This window comes from Heterodontus francisci, chromosome 28, assembly GCF_036365525.1.
Source record: "Heterodontus francisci isolate sHetFra1 chromosome 28, sHetFra1.hap1, whole genome shotgun sequence".
Taxonomy (NCBI): domain Eukaryota; kingdom Metazoa; phylum Chordata; class Chondrichthyes; order Heterodontiformes; family Heterodontidae; genus Heterodontus; species Heterodontus francisci.
The window spans coordinates 35,524,277-35,546,590 of NC_090398.1; the positions used below are offsets into that span (position 1 = coordinate 35,524,277).

The 22,314-nt window shown below is 44.1% G+C and overlaps 1 protein-coding gene across 1 annotated transcript in view; it reads left to right on the forward strand.

The window, feature by feature from the left end:
• The first annotated feature begins 238 nt into the window (after positions 1-238).
• The window catches only part of LOC137345324 (NACHT, LRR and PYD domains-containing protein 3-like), a 67,486-nt gene continuing 45,410 nt past the window's right edge, over positions 239-22,314 (forward strand). The window contains exons 1-2 of the mRNA XM_068008822.1: positions 239-323; positions 13,228-13,391. Coding sequence (XP_067864923.1) covers positions 260-323; positions 13,228-13,391 — 228 coding nt within the window. The 5' untranslated portion in view covers positions 239-259. The remainder of the gene's footprint in view (positions 324-13,227; positions 13,392-22,314) is intronic.

The window sequence follows — 22,314 nt, forward strand, 5'->3', positions numbered from 1 at the left end:
CACTTCTAGTGCAGAGTCTCGGTGATGGGTGTCCATCTGGAACAGGGTGATGGAGCTCAGCGGGACTGACTGGGCAGCTTTCTGGGTCACACCTGATGCTCGATCCCAGAGATAACAGCTGTTATACTGATGGGGAGGAGGGACTGATATCATGTTTAACTCTGCAACATTCTCTTTTTTTTTAGTATTTCTGTCTGACCCTCTTATTAATTTTACCTTTATTACAGAGAACCAGAATCTGGGAACACCTGTCACCACCATGGCTGAATGTCCAAATAGGGGAGAAGATCCAACATCTTCAAGAAGAATGAGAATGGATACAGGTAGGTTCACAAAATACTTTAAAATATCATCTCTGACCTGATCTTGTGCAAGAACATGCAGCTCACACAGCAAGAGGGAACAGAATGGGCTGAGTAGAAAGAGGGAGGTGAGTGACCATCTCGAGGGATATTGCAGTCACAGGTGTAGGGAGCCCCTGAGTACTGGAACTGTCCAGTAGATACATGGTATTGGAGACTGAAAGGTGGATGGAGACAGTGGCTTGGAGAAGGATCTTCCTCTGCAACAGGGTGACACCAGGGAGCAGGAGGTCACCACGAGTGAGTGGGGGTGAGAGACAGGTGGAGCACAGGAATAGGAGAGTGTAGTGGTGGGAGATTCTATAGTCAGGAGGATTTTTAACAATTCATTCATGGGATGTGGGCATCGATGGCCAGGCCAGCATTTATTGCCAATGCCTAATTGCCCTTGAGAAGGTGGTGGTGAGCTGCCTTCTTGAACTGCTGCAGTCCATGTGGGTTTGGAACACCCACAGTGCTGTAAGGAGGGGTGTTCCAGGAATTTGCACACAGTGACAGTGAAGGAGCGGTGATATAGTTCCAAGTGAGGATGGTTTGTGACTTGGAGAGGAACTTGCAGGTGGTGGTGTTCCCAAGCATCTGCTGCCCTTACCCTTCTAGGTAGTAGAGGTAGCAGGTTTTGAAAGTGCTGTCGAAGGAGCCTTGGTGAGTTGCTGCTGTGCATCTTGTAGATAGTACACACTGCTGCCACTGTGCACCTCCCTCGGTGGTGGATGGAGTGAATGTTTGTTGATGGGGTGCCAGTCAAGCGGACTGCTTTGGCCTGGATGGGGTTGAGCTTCTTGAGTACTGTTGGAGCTGCACCCATCCTGGCAAGTGGAGAGCATTTCATCTTACACCTGACTTGTGCCTTGTGTCAGCAGGTGAGTTACATGCTGCAGAATTCCCAGCTTCTAACCTGCTCTTGTAGCCACAGTATTTATAAGGCTGCTCCTGCTCAGTTTCTGGCCAGTGGTAACCCCAGTGTGTGATACTGGGGAGTTCAGTGATGGTAATGTAATTGAAAGTGAAGAGGAGATGGTTAGATTCTCTCTTGTTTGAGATAGTCATTGCCTAGCACTTGTATAGTGCGACTGTTACTTGCCACTTATCAGCCCAAGCCTGGATATTGTCCAGGTCTTGCTGCATTTCTACACAGACTGCTTCAGTAACTGAGGAATCACAAATGGTTCTGAGCATTGTGCAATCATCTGCGAACATCCCCACTTCTGACCTTATGATTTGAAGGAAGGTCATTGATGAAGCAGCTGAAGATGGTTGGGCCGAGACACTACCCTGAGGAACCCCTGCAGTGATGTCCTGGAGCTCAGATGATTGACGTCCATCAACCACAACCATTTTCCTTTGCGCTAGGTACGACTCCAACCAGCGGAGAGTTTTACCTGATTCCCATTGACTTCACTTTCCTTGGCCTCCTTGATGCCATACTCAGTCAAATGCTGCCTTGATGTCAAGGGCAGTCACTCTCTCCTCACCTCTTGAGTTCAGCTCTTTTGTCCATGTTTGAACCAAGGCTGAAATGAGGTCAAGACCTGAATGACCCTGGCGGAACCCAAACTGAGCGTCACAGAGCAGGTTATTGATGAGCAAGTGCCGCTTGATAGCACTGTCAATAATACCTTCCATCACTTAACTGATGATTGAGAGTAGACCGATTGGGTGGTGATTGGCCAGGTTAGATTTGACCTGCTTTTTATCTACAGGACATACCAGGTCAATTTTCCACATTGTCGGGTAGATGCCAGTGTTGTAGCTGTACTGAAACAGCTTGGCTAGGGGCGCGGCAGAGTGACTCGAATTGTCTTTAGACTGACATTTGTGATGCTGGGGACTCCGGGAGGAGGCCGAGATGGATTATCCACTCAGCACTTCTGGCTGAAGATTGTTACAAATGCTTCAGCCTTATCTTTCACACTGATGTGCTGGGTTCCCCCATCATTGAGGTTGGGGATATTTGTGGAGCCACCTCCTCCTGTTAGTAGTTTAATTGTCCAGCACTATTCACGACTGGATGTGACAGGACTGCAGAGCTGAGATCCTATCCGTTGTTGTGGGATCGTTTAGCTCTGTCTATCGCATGCTGCTTATGCAGTTTGGCACAGAAGTAGTCCTGGGTTGAAGCTTCACCAAGTTGACACCTCATTTTCAGGGATGCCTGGTGCTGCTCCTGGCATACCCTCCTGCAATCTTCATTGAACCAGGGTTGGTCTCTGGCTTGATGGTAACGGGAGAGTGGAGGATCTGTCAGGCCATGGGTTACAGATTGTGGTTGAATACAGTTCTGCTGCTGCTGGTGGCCCACAGTGCCTCATGGATGCCCAGTTTTGCATTGATAGATCTGTTCGAAATCTATCCCATTTAGCACGGTGATAGTTCTAAACAACAGGATGGAGGATATCCTCAATGTGAAGGCGGGACCTCGTCTCCACAAGGACTGTGAGGTGGTCACTCCTACCAATACTGCTATGGACAGATGCATCTGCGACAGGTAGATTGGTGAGGGCAATGTCAAGTATATTTTTCCCTCTTATTAGTTCCCTTACCAGCTGCTGTGGACTCAGTCTAGCAGCTATGTCCTTTAGGACTCGGTCAGTAGTGGTGCTACCGAGCCACTCTTGGTGATGGACATTGAAGTCCCCCACCCAGATTTCATTCTGTGCCTTTTGCTACCCTCAGTGCTTCCTCCAAGTGCTGTTCAACATGGAAGAGTCCGGATTCATCAGCTGAGGGAGACCGGTAGGTGGTCATCAGCAGGAGGTCCATCTTTGACCTGATGCCATGAGACTTCATGGCATCTGGAGTCCATGCTGAGGACTCCCAGGACAACTGCCTCCTGACTGTATACCACTGTAATGCCTGGCTACCCAACCCGAACCCAAATAGACCCGAGTGCATTTTTCGGGTTCGTGTCCGGTTGAAATTCCGATTCCAGTATTCGGGCTCGGATCGGGCTGGACAGTGCTGTTTCCGGGAAGTCACGGGATCAGGCTTACCCATGATTCCCCACAACTCCATCTGCAGGAATAGCCTGCTGCTGGAACAAATGAAGGATATTCGTGTCAGGTCGGGTCGGGTGCGAAAAAAAATTAAACTGCTCGGGTTGGCTGTGGCCAGGTCTGGCCCAGGTCAGGTTTTAATTTTATACCCGGGCCATGCTGTATACCACTGTGCCGCCATCTCTGCTGTGTCTGTCCTGCCAGTGGGACAGGACAGACCCGGGGATGGTGATGGTGGTGTCTGGAACATTATCTGTAAGATATGATTCTCTGAGTGTGACTATGTCAAATTGTTGCTTGACTAGTCTGTGGATCAGCTCTCCCAACTTTGGCACAGGCCCCCAGATGTTACGAAGGAGGACTTTGCAGAGTTGACAGGGCTGGGTTTGCCGTTGTTGTTTCCGATGCCGAGGTCAATGCCGGGTGGTCCGTCTAGTTTCATTCTTTACTGACTTTGTAGCAGTTAGATACAAATAAGTGACTTGCTCGGCCGTTTTAAGAGTCAACCAAATTGCTGTGGGTCTGGAGTCACATGTAGGCCAGACCAGGTAAGGACAGCAGATTTCCTTCCCTGAAGGACATTAGTGAACCAGATGTTTTTTAGACAATCAGCAATATTTTCATGGCCATTATTAGATTAGCTTTTAATTTCAGATTTTTTAGTTGAATTCAAATTCCACCTTCTGCCGTGGTGGGATTCGAACACATGTCCCCAAAGCAGTACGTTGGATCTTTGGGTTACTAGTCCACTGACAATAACACTACGCCACCACCTCCCCCAGTATTATTCCCTTTGAGGTTCTGCTTCTTTATTTGGTGCCCAGTTCCTCATACTGACTCTGCAGAACCTCCTTCCTTGTCCTGCCTGTATCATTGGTACCTACATGGACCACGATGACTGGATCCTCCCGCTCCCACTGTAAGCTCCTCTCCTGAGGAGATGTCACGCACCCTGGCACCGGGCAGGTAACACAGCCTTCTGGACTCTCGCTCTTTGCTACCGAGAACAGTGTCAATCTCCCCCACTATACTGTCCCCGACGACCACTGCTTTCCTTTTTGCTCCTCCCACTTGAATGGCTTCCTGATGCCATGGTCAATCTGCTCATTCACACTGCAGCCCTCGCTCTTTTCCATACAAGCTGCAAGAACCTTGAACTTCCAAGGGCTGTGCCTCCTCCACTCCCACCTTCTTGATCCCTTTACCTGTCTGACTCGCAGTCACACCCTCCTGTCCCTGACCACTGACCAAAGGGGTGTGACTGCCTTCTGGAACAATGTGTCCAAGTAACTTTCCCCCTCCCTAATGCATTGCAGTGTCTGCAGCTCGGCCTCCAGCTCAATGACTCTGAGCCGAAGCTTCTCAAGCTGCACTCACTTACTACAGATGTGGTTGCCATGGATTGCTGTGGCATCCAGGAGCTCCCACATACTGCAGTCGCGACACATCACTTGTCCTGCCTTCTTTATTCTGTTAATTTAAGTTAAATTATTTTCTCTTAATTATTTTACAGTTGCCCTCTTTACCGAACTCCCTCACTTACCAAACTCCCTGCTTCACACTCTGTGCCCTCCAGCAGCACTCAATGTCGACAAGCAGCACTGAGAGGCCCCTGAATTTATACTCTCTGAAGCAAGTTTTTCCTCATGCTGCCTCTGACTCTTTTGCCAATCACCTTAATTCTGTGTCCTCTGGTCATTGACCTTCAACCATTGGAAACAGTTTATTTTTATTTACTCTGTTCAAAGTCTTCATAATTTAAACACCACTATCAAATTTCCTATTAGCCTTCTCTTTTGAGAACAACTCCAGTTTGTACAGTATATCTGTAACGTTAATCCCTCAGCCCTGTAACCAATCTAATAAATCTTTTTGTACCCTCTCCAAAGTCTTCATGCTCTTCCTAAAGTGTGGTGTCCAGAATTGGACAGTATGGTTGGGGCTGAACAGGTATTATATAGGTTTAGTATAACCTCCTGACTATTGTGCTCTATGTCTCTATTTATAAATCCCAGGATCCCATATATGTTATTAACTGATTTGTTAGCCTGTCCTGCCACTGTCCAAGATTTGTTCACTAACACCCCAGGCTTCTCTGTTCTGACACCTCCTTTAAAATTGTACCATCAGCTTGTATTGTCTCTCCTCATTATTCCAGACATCACACTTTGCTGTATTGAATTTCAGCTGCCATGTGCCCACTCATTCTACCAGCCTGTCTATGATCTCTTGATGTCCATTATCATTTTCCTCACCAGACTTCCAAGTTTCATGTGACCTGCAAATTTCGAAATTGTTCCCTGCACTTGCACACCCAATTCCAAGTCATTGAGGTGCATCAAAAACACCAGTGGTTCTAGTGCTGAACCATGGGAACCAACAGTTTTCTAACCCTTAACCAATTTTGTATCCGTGCTGCTACTGCCTCCTTTATCTCATAATTTTTAAATCATCACCTGATCATTAAAATTTTCATCCATGTGTTCAAATCCTTCCATGGCCTTCGTTTACACATCTCTGTAACATCCTGCAATCCTACAACACTCTGAGAATGTTCCTCTAACTCGGGTCTCTTGTGCAGCCCCCATTTCTTTTGCCTCGCTATTGGCAGCGGCCCTTCAGCTGTCCAGGTCCTAAGTTCTGGAACTCCCTGCCTGACCCCCTCAGCCTCTCCACCTCACTTTCTAAGATGTTCCTTAAAGCCCAGCTCGTTGAGCAAACTTTCTGATTGTTCTCAGGCTGCGTTTGCTGACAATACAACCACTAGGTGGCGCAGCGCTTGCACATGCGCAAATAGAGGCTCTTCAACTGGAACGTCAGTGTCTGCGACGTTCGGGCAGCTGCCAGGATTTAAGATGGCGCTGCTCAATTTATCACAGGAAATGCTTATGGCGACATTGTTCCAGCAAACTAACCTTACATTAAGTTGGATGGAAGCCCAGTAATATGCTACTATGTAGTTATAGGATACTAACTGTAATCCTCAGAAACATTTAATATTCCAGAAATCCTATGAAATGCAAAAGTAATTTTATGCTTGAATTTCCATCAGAAAATAGTGAATTTTCACCCCGATCGAAAATCGGGCAGATTATAAAATGTACTGCCAATTCACTATTGCGATTTGTTTATATGACTGACTAGGACAAATGCAGCTACTAGCTCCTGTCCCACTGGCCGCTCTCCCCCCTCAGCAACTCGCGCCCACCCCCACCCCTTCTCTCCAGACCTTACTGCTCCCCCCACTCCCCTGGCCAATTGTTCCCTGCTCACGCTCCCCCCACTCCCCTGGCCAATTGTTCCCCGCTCGCGCCACCCCACTCTCCGGAGCAAGTGGCCGAGAGGAGGGAAGCGGTGCAGCCCAGAGCTGGCAGCCGGAGAGCGGGGTGGTACAAAGCGAGTAACAATTGGGTAAGGGGGGAGCAGCGAGGTCTGGAGCGAGCAACTGAGGGGAGGAAGCTTCGAGGTATGGAGGGAGTTGCCGAGGTGATCAAGCTCCAGCCTCAAAGTCTCCCATTCAGCCACTTCCTACGGGGGGAGGGGGGGGGGGAGGGGGGTGCTGGATACCCGATGATGCTTCAAAGCACACGCACGAAGATGGACCAGGCACCGATACGCGATGACATTAGTGCTGCACGATGACATCATCCCGCGCATGCGCCACTTAGTCCTGGTAAGATGTAGCTGCGTGTCTGTGCATCTTGGTGCACTCTGATGATGTCAGCGGTCTGCTGCGTTGTCAGGAATCACTTTGTTGTTCTATTGTCCCCTCCTTTGACTTGATGTCAGCTATCCTATGAATACACCCATTTTTCACCAGCTATCTCTTCACAACATTATTTGTCGACCTTGAGAGATGTGTGCATTATGTCATGCTCATGTGGAGTGCAGCGATTGAAAATACAGAACTCAATTGAAGAGTTATAAAACATCGGCTTTTAAAAATGTGGATAACTTGCTGGAAGAAAATGTTCACTGAAGGTCACACAGTATATTCAAACTGTCTTCCTGTCTGGCAAGGACAAAAGGATACATTTCAAGCTAAGAGGTGTCAATTACACTCATCCTGAACCATCAAGGGACATTTTTCAATTGAATAGGTTCTTCTGAAACAACAAATGTGTGAAATAACCACATCCTGGTCCATTGTTGGTCACCACAGGGATGAAGACCAGTGTCTCCTAACAGAAGCTAATGAGAGATTTCTTACCTTAAAAAAGCAGCCCTCTGGGGAGAGGGAGAGAGATCTCAGCAAGTCATCCAGCTGACACCTTTGAAAGCAGCCCAGCCAAGGCAGGTGAACCCTGCTACACCACAGCACAGAATTTAAAATGACCATCAACTCAATTCTGAAATCTTAACCATCAGAAAATCTACAAACATCTCAACAAGCTCAAGTCTACAAGCAACCCAGGCCTGCAACTTTAAATGAAAAAGCCCATCCACCATAGAAGTTCCAACAGGTTTACTGCAAACCACGAATACCAACCTACTTACCCCTTTTCCTTTCTATTCTTGTGTATGAGTGTGAGAGTGAATGAGGATGTGACTGGGGTTACCACCATTTTGGGAATAGTGAAAAAATAAATATTTAATCTTTTGTGTTAACCCTGTGATAAAACCTGTCATTTGTCTGTTTATTTGACCTAAAGATACTCAAAGGACTAACCCATCACTTTACCTTTCAACTGACCACAAACGTGTTTAGTTAAACAGTGGGAATGACCCACACCCCTTACCACCTGTCAGTAAGAAATTGGGGGTTTGAAGCCAGCAGCTGAACCAGCATGTTAGACAAGAGATTTGTGGAAAATTAAGCAAACAGGTTTTCTCATATCATTTACAGCAGAGAAGGAGGCCATTTGGCCTGTCGAGTCTGTGCCAGCTCTCCACGTAGTTATGTTGTAAGTTTCACTCCCTGGCTCGATCCCCGTAGCCCTGCAAGTCTATTTCTCTCAGATGACCATCCAACTTCCTCTTGAAGTTATTGATCGTCTCCACTTCCACCACCCTTGTGGGCAGTGATTTCCAGGTCATTACCACCCTGTGTAAAAAAGTATTTCCTCATATTCCCCCGACATCTTTTGCCCAAAGCTTTCAATCTGTGTCCCCTAGTCCTTGTAACATTTGTTAATGGGAACAGCTTTTCCTTATCTAACTTATCAAAGCCTGTCATAATCATGTACACTTTTAGTAAATCTCCGCTCAATCTCCTTTGTTCCATGGAGAACAAACCCAGCTTTTCCAACCTAACCTTGTAACTAAATTCTCCACCGCTGAAACCATTCTGGTAAATCTCCTCTGCACCCTCTCAAGGACCCTCACATCCTTCCTGAAGAGTGGTGACCAGAACGGGACATAGTTCTCTAGTTGGGCCCTAACCAGAGACACGTAGAGGTTCATTCTTTTCTTCTCCACGTTGGTAAAAACAAAAGACACGGCCATCTTTAATGCTAAGGAGTTGTAGAACAGGGAGACATATCCCATAATACGTTAAATTAAGTATTGAAGATTTAAAAGTTGTAGTTACTGACGTGGGAGACACTTTTATACAGAAAACAAAGAAACCTGAAATACTGAAGAGTCTAGCTAGCTATTTTAAATTTACCCCTGAAACAGAAGGAAAAAAAAGCATTGAATTGGAGACTGAGAAAATAATCCTCGCTAAAATTCAGTTGAAAAGAGGAGATGGAGTTTCAGAAAGAAAAAGAGGAAAGAGAGTTTCAGTTGAAAAGGGAGTAAATACAATTGCAGAAAGAAAGAGAGGTGAGAGAGTTTGAGTTAAACAGGCTGCCAGTACAAGGTGGAAATGTTACCAGCCACTCAAACCTGATCCCCAATTCGGAGCAAAACATTGATGTTTTGAGACACTCGCGGTTAGTGCCAAAATTCAATGAGGAAGAGGTCGAGTCCTATTTTATCTCATTTGAGAAAATAGCTAATAGGCTAAAATGACTGAAAGAATATTGGACTCTCCTCTTGCAAGACGAATTGGCAGGAAGAGCTCGTAAAGCTTTTTCTCTGTTATCAGAAGAAAACTGTCTCGATTATGAACAAACTAAAACAGCATTTCTGAATGTGGACAAGTTAGTCCCTGAAGCCTGTCGGTAACAGATTTGAAATGTTAGGGAGAGACCTGCCCGGACTTGCATTGAATTGAAAAAATTAAACATTTGGCTCTCGATCTCTCAGGCTAAAACCCTCATGTGAAAATTTGACAGAAGTGATTTTTCTGGAAGAATTTAAAAGTAACGTGCCAAATAATATAAGAACCCGAATTGAAGAACAAAGAATTAGCAGGGTGAGAGACACAGCAATAATGATCGATTATAAATTAACACACAGACCTTAAATTCAGAATAAACCAGTAACTCTTCCAGGTCAGGGAGAAATGAGATGGATGTAGAAGAAGCAGAAATGGGCTTGAGAAAAGGAAAGGAAGGAAAAACAGATCAGTCTTCAACGATTAAAAGAAGGAACCAAGATGATAAACCAGTCGGTGCACGCACAGTGTGTTACCACTGTGGAAAATCTGGGCCTGTTCAGGTAGATTGGACACTGCAGTCAAGCCAGTGACTATAGCTATACAAGTTGTGAGCATGTGTTCCAATATAGCACAAGATCAGAATAGTTACAAGAGGCGCAGTGGTTAGCACCGCAGCCTCACAGCTCCAGGGACCCGGGTTCGATTCCGGGTACTGCCTGTGTGGAGTTAGCAAGTTCTCCCTGTGTCTGCGTGGGTTTTCTCCGGGTGCTCCGGTTTCCTCCCACAAGCCAAAAGACTTGCAGGTTGATAGGTAAATTGGCCATTATAAATTGTCACTAGTATAGGTAGGTGGTAGGGAAATATAGGGACAGGTGGGGATGTTTGGTAGGAATATGGGATTAGTGTAGGATTAGTATAAATGGGTGGTTGATGTTCGGCACAGACTCGGTGGGCCGAAGGGCCTGTTTCAGTGCTGTATCTCTAATCTAATCTAAAAAAAAAAAAACATTTTGCATAAAGGGAAAATGACTCCTTTTGTATCCCAGTCACCAGGCAAAGAGATAACTATCCTCAGGGACATCGGTTGTCGACAAACACTGCTGGTAACAGTGGGCGGCACAGTGGCGCAGTGGTTAGCACCGCAGCCTCACAGCTCCAGAGACCCGGGTTCAATTCTGGGTACTGCCTGTGCGGAGTTTGCAAGTTCTCCCTGTGACTGCGTGGGTTTTTGCCGGGTGCTCCGGTTTCCTCCCACCGCCAAAGACTTGCAGGTGATAGGTAAATTGGCCATTGTAAATTGCCCCTAGTGTAGGTAGGTGGTCGGGAATATGGGATTACTGTAGGGTTAGTATAAATGGGTGGTTCTTGGTTGGCACAGACTCGGTGGGCCGAAGGGCCTGTTTCAGTGCTGTATCTCTAAATAAATAAATAAATAAAGATTGCAAAAATGCTGCACGAATGCTGAACAAATACCATTGTATTGGTAAAGGGCCTACCAGCAAATGCTTAAAGGTTCCCTTATGTAAGGTTAACCTGCGGAGTAAGTTGGTCACTAGTGTAGTGACGGTTAGGGTCATTCTGAGCTTACCAGTGCTGGGGGTCGACCTATTGCTGGTTAATGACTTGGCAGGAAGCACGGTATTGTTTTCAGAGGGTCCAGAACAGTCCATGGAGACTGGGGAAACTGAGGGGAACAAGCAAATTTCTGTGCAGCTGCTGTGGGCTGAAGAAGTTCCAAAAATCCCAGAGGGGGTCAATAAAAATTAAAGACACTAAAGTAAAGCCAGTAGAATTTTAAAAGGCCAAGATGGAGCCAGTAAAATTTAAAGGAGCTGTGATAAAAGCAGCAAAGATTGAAGGAAAAGTGCCAGATATATGGTGAGCCGAAACCTTCTTTAAAGATTTAAATAGGGACAAAGAAAGTTGCCAAACAGGCAAGTCAAAAGTGAGGGAGCTGCCTCATCTAGCTGAAGTGCCACAGGGAAGTGCAGTGAAAGCTGGACAGCCACCTGCGAGCAATAATATCCCAGAGGGCATGGTTAAAGAAAAACCCATCCCCAAGGTAAAGGAAAAGGGAAGGTAAAATTTCCTGAGGTAAACAGCATTTGTGAAAGGCACAAGAAAACTGGGAGCGAGGTCAGTGTGGATTTGTCCACTGAAGAATCAAACAATCAGGTTCTAAATCCAAAGCTAATGAAACCCAGCGATTAGAATCCACTAAGGACAAAGTGCAGGAGGAGAATCCCTATGCTTCACTGGGGCTAAAAATCAATTTATCAACCTGGAGATAAGAGTTATTGATATGCTGGAGTTTGAGCTACTGAATCCATGTGTTGTGGAAACAGCAGTTAAGGGGTTAAAGTCTGTACAGACAGTATCTCTTGCCACCAGCCAAGAACAATGCAGTAACAGAAATTTCCACATTACAAACCTTGGCTCAGAAAAGAGGTCCCTGCATCCCCCTGAAAAAAATGATCACTTCAAGGACTCAGGAGCCAAAATTGAATTACTGTTTCGGCAAAACCTCACATGTTTGATATTAAAGTTTCCAAAGTACTACAGATGCTAGAGTAAAACCAATTCTGTTTGACAATGCATAACTCGGACTTAAAAGCAAGAGAGAATTCACAGCACTAGGTTTAAATCAAATTCTAGGGCTACATTTAGACGCAAAAGGAATTTCAAGTATAATTGTGCCTCATTCAAAGAAGGGGATGATCTAAAACACATAAAAAAGAAATGGCTGTTAATGCCAGTTGTAGCAGTTGGAAAATTGAGGTATTGGTATCATGTGTGCAGTCGTGTGACCCCCATTCCTTCCTTCCTTCCTTCCTCCCTCAGTTGAAAATATAGAACTCAAATTGAAGACTTGTATAAAAAAAAATCACTTTTTCACTGAGGATCAGACAGTATATGCATTCCAAGCTAAGAGGTGTCAATTACACTCATCCTGAACCATCAAGAGACATTTTTGAATTGTGATAGATTTTTACCTTCTAAAGCCAGCCCTCTGCAGAGAGACAGAGATCTCAACAAATCATCCAGCTAACACCTTCGAAAGCAACCCAGCCAAGGAGGACAAACCCTGCTGCAACACAACACAGAGTTTAAAGTGACCATCAACTCAAGTCTGAAATCATAACCACCAGAAATCCTCCAAACATTTCAACAAGCTCAAGTCTACAAGCAACCCAGGCCTGCAACTTTAAAAGAAAAAGCCCATCCACCAGAGAAGTTCTAACAGGGTTCCTGTAAACCACGAACACCAACCTCACTTTGACCTACTTACCCCTTTACTTCTCTATCTATCTATCCCTGTGTATGAGTGTGAGAGTAAATGTGGACATGAATAAGGTTACAGCCATTTTGGGAATAGTGAAAAAATATTTAATCTTCTGTTTTCAACCTATGAGAAAACCTGTCAATTGTCTGTTTATTTGACCAATAGACACTCAGAGCACTAGCACATCACTTTAACCAAACACATTTTCAGTCAGTTGGAAGGTAAAGAGTGGGAACCACCCACACCCCTTATCACCTGTCAGTAACCACAAGAATCCCCAATCACTTTCTCCAATTTCTTCAATACTTTTCCCTGAAGGGTTTGTGAATATTGAGCATTCACCCTACCCATGTGTAGAGTGTTTATAAGTATGTAAGTATCTATCCAAAGTAAACATTATTTTCCATTCATGAGCACAATATCCGAACACATTAAGAGACAGCTTTGTTGAGATTTATAGAATGTAGCACATGTGGTATATCTGGGTTTTCAGAAGATGTTTGTCTCAGTGAAGGTTGTAGCCGTTTGTTATAAGAGGAAATGTCACATTCTGGATAGAATGTCGATAATGTGTTTAGTTTTCTCCATTTGTGTTCACAGATCCGAACTCCACCATCACTGATTTCTTGACAAATTACGACGATTACCAGTTGTTCAAGTTGACAAAATTCTACCGGGACAGACTAGAACAGGCGATTGAAGGAGTGGACGGAGTCAGCTCATTGTTAACATACGAGAGACATTTCAGTGGACAAGAACATGGGGTAAGTGAGAGGGACACAGAATGAGTTTGGATTATTTAAACACCACAGAATTAACAGGATGTCAGATCTTACAATCATAGAATGTTACAGAAGAGAAACAGGTTAAACAGGAAAGAAATGGATAAACCTGAACATATTATGAATCTGAAACAATGATATGAAGAGGTGAAAATACCCAGCGGGTATTACCGGCATTTCAAGAACAAAAACAAAAATCTTCAAATGGATAAAATGTGAGACCCAAACAGGGAAACTAACCAGAAGCCAGCGATGGGGATTGAAAACCCGATACTGTGCAGGGTTTATTCTTCCCCACACATCACCAATTCCAACTTCAGTGCAGGCACAATCTGGACAGTAGAACTTACTGTGGAGGGTCACTCCCCGGAAGAGCACTTTAGAAAATTCCATACAAACTGCCTGTAAAGTTCTGTTAGTTCCTTTTAATGGAAGAGAAGTAAATGGGAATGAAAATCAGACAGGGTATATAATGGACGATGGATCTGCTACCACCTGCACAAGTTGAAAAACTAGTCAAATCTCAAGCATCTGTTTACCACCCATTAACATTAATATCCACTCAATCTAGTCCCAATTTTATGATCATTCCCCACACTCTATCTTTCCTACTTTTTCACACACCAACAGAATTCTCATTAATAAACATTTGCCCACTTGCTTCCACAGTAGTTTTTGGGAGTAAATTATGCTTTTTAAACACATTGTGTGTATGAAGACATTTTTCCAAATTCAGTCTGAATGCATCAAATTTACTTAAATATTTGTTCTTTGGCCAATCAGTGAAAACTATAATCTATTTATTTGATCATTTCTCTTCAGAATCTGAAGACCTGCAGCAACTCCTCACTTAATCTGCTCACCCTCGAGTGGAATGAGCCCAAAGTTCTCAAATCCCTCACAGTAACAGTAATTCCACATTCCTCATTAACAGCATCCTAGTCACTCTGCATGTCAGTTTTTCTTTCCCCGATGCTTTTACTTCCTATAAATGGCGCGTTTTAAAAACGGATGGAAGAAATTTACTGGCCCTGTGCTCTTGCTGTGAAACCTCACTGCAGAGAAATAGCAGGAAATTGAGCTCATTCAGTCTGTAATTTCCTGCCCCTATATTCTTGCTGTGAAACACCACAGCCTGGCGGAAGGTCAGGAAATTGAACATATTCTGTCTGTTATTTTCAGACAAATAGATTGACTTCTGCTCCATTTTCGTTATGGAAAGCATGACTAGGAGATAAAATGTTGTAGTTTAATGTTTTATAAGCAGCTGGATTTTGCAGTAGAAATAATAGTGAGGCTAACAGTGCTTGCCATTACTAACATTAAACTGGACAGTAACTTTCAGCGGCTGCACATGCCCAGTTAAATACAGAAATCTCTCAGTTTCTGTCTGAGATGCTGTGCTCCTCCAAAAGCTTCATTGGTGATTTACCATTGAACTGTGTGAAGTTGCTGAATTTACTGAATAGATACACTTTAAACTGGTCAGAAAAAATGTTACAGCTTGTTCATTCCAGTGTAAGTAATTTTTTAGCAGAGTGATAAATCTTAATTACTGCCAAACAACCTCGCTGGCATGGAAAAATAACTTTTACAATTGTGAAGTCTCGTTCCTTCAAATTTAAATTATTGTTGGAGATTAAAGAAAATAAATGCATTTTAATTGTTTTTACTTTTTCTTGCTGTCACTTTTCCCTCTCTCCTGATCTGATTATTCTTTCCCTCTTGTTATTGTGCTTTCTGTACCTGGTTTGACATTGAATTAAATATCCAAACTGACACTTACTGCTTTAGACTCTGTGCCGTTCATTAACAAATTTTCAATCTGACTGGTTAATCTTCCCCTGTTCACACAGGTTCCAGATGCTTTGTAAAGGGGTTTTTGTGTTTTCAGGAGTTGACTGAAAAGAACCTCCAGCACAACTGCCTATAAAATGTTGATGGACAAGTGCCAGTGTGCAGTCCATTCACCACAGATCACAAGATCCGTCTCAATGTTCTTTCGTTCTTTATTCGGTTTCAATTTTCCTCAAGTTAAATATTGTGATGACTAATGACATTGTCATCTTTTAACACAAACCCTGTCTCCTTGCTGCTTCTTTCCATCTCCCTCCATAACCACTGTTTGAGGCTGCACCTAAATGTTCATAAACTCTGCATCCTATTTCCTCGGACTGGAGGAAGTTATATAGTGGGATTCCCCAGGGGTCAGTGTTGGTACCAGTGCTTTTCCTGATATGTATTAATGACCTAGGGTTGTGTGTACAGGGCACAATTTCAAAATTTGTGGATGACAGAAAACTTGAAAGTATTGTGAACTGTGCAGAGGACAGTGAACTTCAAGTGGATGTAGACAGGCTGGTGGAATGGGTGGACAAGTAACAGATGAAATTTAATGCAGTGAAGTATGAAGTGATACATTTTGATAGAAAGAATGAGAGACAATATAAAATAAAGAGTGAAATTCTAAATGAGGTGCAGGAGCAGAAGGACCTGGGGTATATGTGCAGAAATAATTGAAGGTGGCAGAGCAGGTTGAGAAAGGGGTTCACAAAGCATACAGGATCCTGGGCTTTATAATTAGGGGCATATAGTACAAAAATAAGGAAGTTATGATAAACCTGTATAAAACAATGGTCCAGACTCACCTGGATATTGTGTCCTGTTCTGGGCACCACCCTTTAGAAGAATGTGAAGGTATTAAAGAGGGTGCAGAGAAGATTCAGGAGAATGGTTCCAGGGATGAGGAACTAGAGCATGGCTACCCAACCCGAATCCGACGGACCCAATGACATGTGTTGGGTTCGGGTTGGTTCGGGTCGCTCTTCCGGGTCCAGCATTCGGGCTCGGGTCGGGTTGGGCTGGGTCAGACACAGTGACAGCCAGTACGTCAAGGCGGGAAACACTCCGCACTCGTCTGCAGTGAGTGATTCCATCGAAGGTAGAGCACTACATCTTCAATAAATTTGATTATATTCCGGTGGTCGGGTCAGGCATGGGAAAAATGAAAGGCCTCGGGCTCAGCTCGGATGTAGTTCTGTTGGACTCGGGTCGGGTTTCATTTGCAGACCCAAGCAGGCCGTTACGAGGAACTTCATTTAGGTGGATAGATTGGAGAAGGTGGAGATGTTCTGCTTAGAGAAGAGAAGGTTGAGAGGAGATTGTTCAAAATCATGAGGGGTCTGGACAGAGCAGATAGGGAGAAATTACTCCTGTTGGCAGAGGATCGAGAACCAGAGGACACTGATTGTAGGTGATTGGTAAAAGAAACAACAGTGACATGAGGAAGAAGTTTTTTTATGCAGTGAGTGGTTAGGATATGGAATACACTGTCTGAGAGTGTGGTTGAGGCAGATTCAATTGAGGCTCTCAAAAGAGAATTGGATAATTATCTGAAGAGATGAAGAAGAAAAAAAATTGCATGACTACGGAGAAAAGGCCAGGAAGTGGGACTAGGTGAGTTGCTCTTGCAGAGAGCTGGCACGGACACGATGAACGAATGGCCTCCTGTCAAACAGTCTATGATACTATGATTCTATTTGCCTCGAACTGAGCTTTCGATCCCATACCCTCCTCATCATAAATACACCATACTGCTGTTGTGCCTAATACGAGCTTACTCTTAAAGAACCCACGGAATCTGATTGGTGAAAGGTATATCAATATTTTATTCACACACTAAATCATCAAAGTACAAGCTCTCACTACTTGCTCAGTATTCTACCCGCCAAGGCATGAGGTGATCAATCTCGGACTTGTGGCTGCTCTTCTCTGAGCCCTTGGCTCAGGGGTATCTTCTCGAGTATTCTTCCCCGGGGTTCTCGTGCCTTTCCCAGTTTCACTCAGAGGTTAAATCTTGTTTCCAAGACCCTCCCCTCTCACTTACTCATAGGGATCTGGTATAATGACAGAATGATAATTCCTTATTTGGCTCAGTGAGAACCTGTTCAACATTTTACAGTTTCCCATTGTCTACTATGAGTCTAATTATATCTGGTGTCCATGTTTATCTGTTATGTGCAAGGACAGTGTATTGGATCATCAATATGTCTTTTCTATACTGTCTACAATTCCTCGGCCATCTGTGTGCTGTGGCCCCTTTCTACCCAGCCCCCCTATGCTTTAACACACTGTTCATTGTTGTGTGATTAGCCCCTTTGTTTCAACTAAGTTCTGATGTGCTTTTACTATATGTGTTTTTACTGGGTCTGCACTGCTGTCTCCATTATATTGTCTGACTGAACTCCTATCTCAGCCCATCTGCTGATTAAACCATCATCCGTGTCTAAGTCATTAAACTCGATTATTTAAATGATTCCCTGACCAGCCTCCCGACTGTCACATTCTGTAAACTTCAGTTCATCTAAAACTCTGCTGCCTGTTCCCTGTCCTGTCCACGTCCTGCTCAGCTACCACTCGTTTGCTCACTCACTTATTGTGGTTCCTGATTCTCTAATGACTCCATGAAAGTTCACATGAAAGGTCATTGATCTGAAATGTGAACTCTGTTTCTGTCTCCACAGATGCTGCTTGACCTGCTGAGTATTTTCTCAATTCTCAGTTTTTATTTCTGACTCCAATTTAAAATTCTCCATTTCCAATTTAAATACCTTCATTGTCTTGTCCTTCCCTATTCTCTGTAAACTGCTCTGTCCCTATAAACTTCTGGTGCCACTGAAATTCTCTGTTCCCTCTTACACTGGCCTCTGTGCACTCACCCAGCACCTAGTTCTTTGCCTTACCAATGGTGGCCAGAGATGGTAATGCCATTGAAGGAGGAAGGAAAGTGGTTAGACTGTCCCTTATTGGAGACAGAGAGTAGAAGTAGGAAGGTAAGGAGCATCAATGTGTGACTTGAGGTATGGTGCAGGAGGGAGGGCTTTAGATTCTTGGGCCATTGGGACCAGTTCTAGGCCAGGTGGCACATATTCAAAAGGGATGGGTTACACCTGAACAGGACTATTTTGTTAGGTGGATCGGCACCAGCATATAGAAGTAGAAAAGAGGAATGAGGTGCATAAAGGAACATAACCTAAAAATAAGAGCAGGAGTAGGCCAATCAGCCCTTCAAGCCCATTCCACCATTCAATGATATCATGGCTGATCTACTTCAACACCATTTTCCTGCACTATTCCCATATCCCTTGATGTTTTCAATATGTAGAAATCTGTTAATCTCAGTCTTGAACATCCTGAATGACTGAGCCTCCACAGCCCTCTGGGGCAGAGAAATCCAAAGATTCACCACCCTCTCAGTGAAGAAATTCCTCCTCATCTCAGTCCTAAATGGCCTGCCTCTTATTCTGAGACTGTGTCCCCTGATTATAGACTCCCCAGCCAGGGGAAATATCCTTCCTGCATATACCCTTTCGAGCCCTTTAAGAATTTTGTATGTTTGAATGAGACCACCTCTCGTTCTTCTAAACCAATAACCTTTGCTTGGTCCAGTGTGCTCAACCATTTCTTGATGATATGTGAAGTGAATCAAATTGCTTGGAAACTGAACATTTAAATTCCCCACCTAGCCTAGGTTCTGTGCACTTTATATCCTCAGTGCATCCTCCATGTGCATTTCAACATGGAACAGAACTGAGTCTTCAGTTCCGGAGGGTGGCAGGTTGTAATGAGCAGGAGATTTCCATGCTCTAGTTTTACTGAATTCATGAGACTACATTGGGTCTGCAGTCAGTGTGGTAGATTCTCAGGGTCAGACCCAGCCGAGTGTATTCCACTGTGCCCCATTACCACTGCAACAAAACCTACCCAGGGATGCTGTTGAAGGAGTCTGGGACTTTGGCTAATAAATGTGATTTCATGCGTATAACTTCACAGAATTGTTACAGTGCAGAAGGTGTCTGCGCCAGCTCTCCGAATGAGCAATTCACCCAGTGCCATTCCTCTGCCTTCTCCCCAATATCCTGCACATTCTTCCTTTTCAGATAACAGTCTAATTCCCTTTTGAATGCTTCAGTTGAACCTGCCTCCACCACCCTCTCAAGCAGTACATTCCAGATCCTAACCACTCGCTACATGAAGAAGTTTTTCCTCGTGTCATTTTGCTTCTTTTGCAAATCACTTTAAATCTGTGTCCTCTCGTTCTCGATATTTTCATGAGTGGGAACAGTTTTCCCATATCCACTCTGTCTCGAACCCTCATGATTTTGAATACCTCTATCAAATCTCCACTCAGCCTTCTCGTCTCCAAAGAAAACAGTCCCAACTTCTCCAATCTGTCTTCATAACTGAAGTTCTTCATCCCTGGAACCATTCTCGTGAATCTTTTCTGCACCCTCTTTGACACCTTCACATCATTCCTAAGGTGCAATGCCCAGAACTGGGCGCAGTACTCCAGCTGAGGCTGAACTGGTGTCTTATACAAGTTCAGCATAACCTCCTTGCTCTTGTACTCCATACCCCTATTAATAAAGTCCAAGATAGTGTGTGCTTTATTAACTACTCTCACAACCTGTCCTGTCACATTCAATGACTTCTGCACATATACCCCCAGGTCCCTCTGCTCTTTCCTCTTTCACCTCTTTAGAGTTGTACCCTTTGTTATATTGTCTCTCCATGTTCTTCCTATCAAAATGAATCACTTCCCATTTCTCCACATTGAACTTCATCTGCCATTTGTCTGCCCATCCCTTGGCCCTGTACACCAAGGTCTAAGTCATTAATTTATAACAGGAAAAGCAAGGGTCCCAATATTTATCCCTGGGGATCCCCACTACAAACCTTCCTCCAGCCTGAAGAGCATCCAGTAACCACTACCCCCTGTTTCCTGTCACTCAACTAATTTCATATTCATGCTACTGACTCTTTTATTCCATGTGCCATAATTTGTCTCAAGTCGCTTGTGCAGCATCATTTCAAATACATTCTGGGAGTCCATTTACACCACATCAACAACATTTCCCTCATCAACTCTCTCTGTTATCTGTTCAAAAAACTCCAGCAACTTAGTTAAACATGATTTTCCCTGAAGAAATCGGTGTTGACTTTCCTTAATTAACCTGTATTTGTCTATGTGACTTAATTTGCTCTTGAATTATTGTTTCTTGGAGTTTCCCCACCACTGAAGTTAAACTGACTGGTCTGCAGTTGCTGGCCTTTTCTTTACATCATTTTTTGAACTGAGATGTAACATTTGCAACTCCTGTTATGACCGAGGTGGGAGGAGTGCACAGTTTATTCTGGTTCCACATCTCCAAGGGTCACAACATGTATTGAAATGTTTTTCCACTTACTGATATGGTCAATTATAGACTCTATTTTTATCCCAGAGTGAAACAAACCAACCAGGTTTCTTTAATAAACAGCAAAGTTATCAGTTTATTACAAAACAAGTGTTAACCAGTAATGAAGTAAAGCATAAACACATAGATTGAAATATGAAAGTTCCCTTTTGACCTTAGCCACTCACTCACTCACTCACTCACTCACACTCACTCGCTCTCGCTCTCGCTCTCGCTCTCGCTCTCGCTCTCGCTCTCTCTTGCTCTCGCTCTCTCTCCCCCTCCCTCCCCCTCTCTGTGTGTCTCTCTCTCTCTTTCTCCCTCCCTCTCTGTCTCTCTCCCTCCCTCCCCCTCTCTCTCTGTCTCTGTCCCTCCCTCCCCCTCTCTCTCTGTCTCTCTCGTCTCTCTCTGTCTGTCTGTCTGTCTGTCTGTCTCTCTCTCTGTCTCTGTCTGTCTCTCTCACTCTCTCCCACAGACACAGACACCAATTCAAAAGCGAAACCGACAACATGAGTTGACCTCCATCAATCTTGACCTGTCACTTCTTTATAAACAACTTCTCCAGGTGTCCAAAGTTCTCCTGTTTATTGAGCTGGAAGTCAGGTGGTTTCCCAGAGAGGCTTGTTGTTGTTGCTGGAAGTCAGGTGGTTTCCTGGAAAGACTTGTTTCCTCACAAGACCACTCTGTGCCCCTTTTTAAAACATTCCCGGGGACAGTTTTTCAAAGTCAAGTGGCCTTTAAATGATCCATTTTGAAAACCCCAAAGTTTAACATTGCTTCAATCTTAACAAAAATGAATCATTAAAAAATATAGTTAACAAAGCACAGAGGCAGTTTCATAACACTCTCCAGTACTTTGGCACCACCCCTGAGTCTGAGGAAGACAGAAAAAGTTGGCCTCTGCAATTTCCACTCTCACTTCCTGCAGTAACCTTGGATGCATCTCATCTGTCCCTGGTGATTTATCAACTTTAAATTTTGACAGCCTATCTAATACCTCCTCCTTATCAATTTTAAATCCTTCTAATGTATTAATTCCCTCCTGTTCCATTGTGGTCTGGGCAGCAATATCTTCCTTGGTAAAGACAGATGCAAAGTATTCATTTAATACCTTAACTATTCCCCGTGCCTCCTTGCGTAAATCCCCCTTTTGGTCGCTAATCGGCCCTACTCGACCTTTGACCACCCTTTTACCATTTATATGCCAATGGAAGACTTTGGGATTCCATTTTATGTTAGCTGCCAGTCTCTTTTCATACTCTCTCTTTGCTTCTCTTGTTCGCTTTTTCACTTTCCCTCTGAACCTTCTATGTTCAGCCTGGTTCTCCATTGTATTATTTATCTCATATCTGTCATAAACACACTTCTGCTTCTTCATCTCTATCTCTTTTGTCATCCAGGCAGCTCTGAATTTATTTGCCCTCCCTTTATGCTTCAAAGGAAGATACCTTGACTGTATCCAAACTATCTCTTCTTTGAAGGTAGCCCATTGTTCAGCTGCTGTTCTTCCCGCCAGCCTTTGATTCCAATTTATTTGTCCCAGGTACATTTTTACCCCATTGAAGTTGGCTTTACCCCAGTTAATTATTCTGATTCGAGATTTTTAAATTTTATTTAGAGATACAGCACTGAAACAGGCCCTTCGACCCACCGAGTCTGTGCTAACCAAC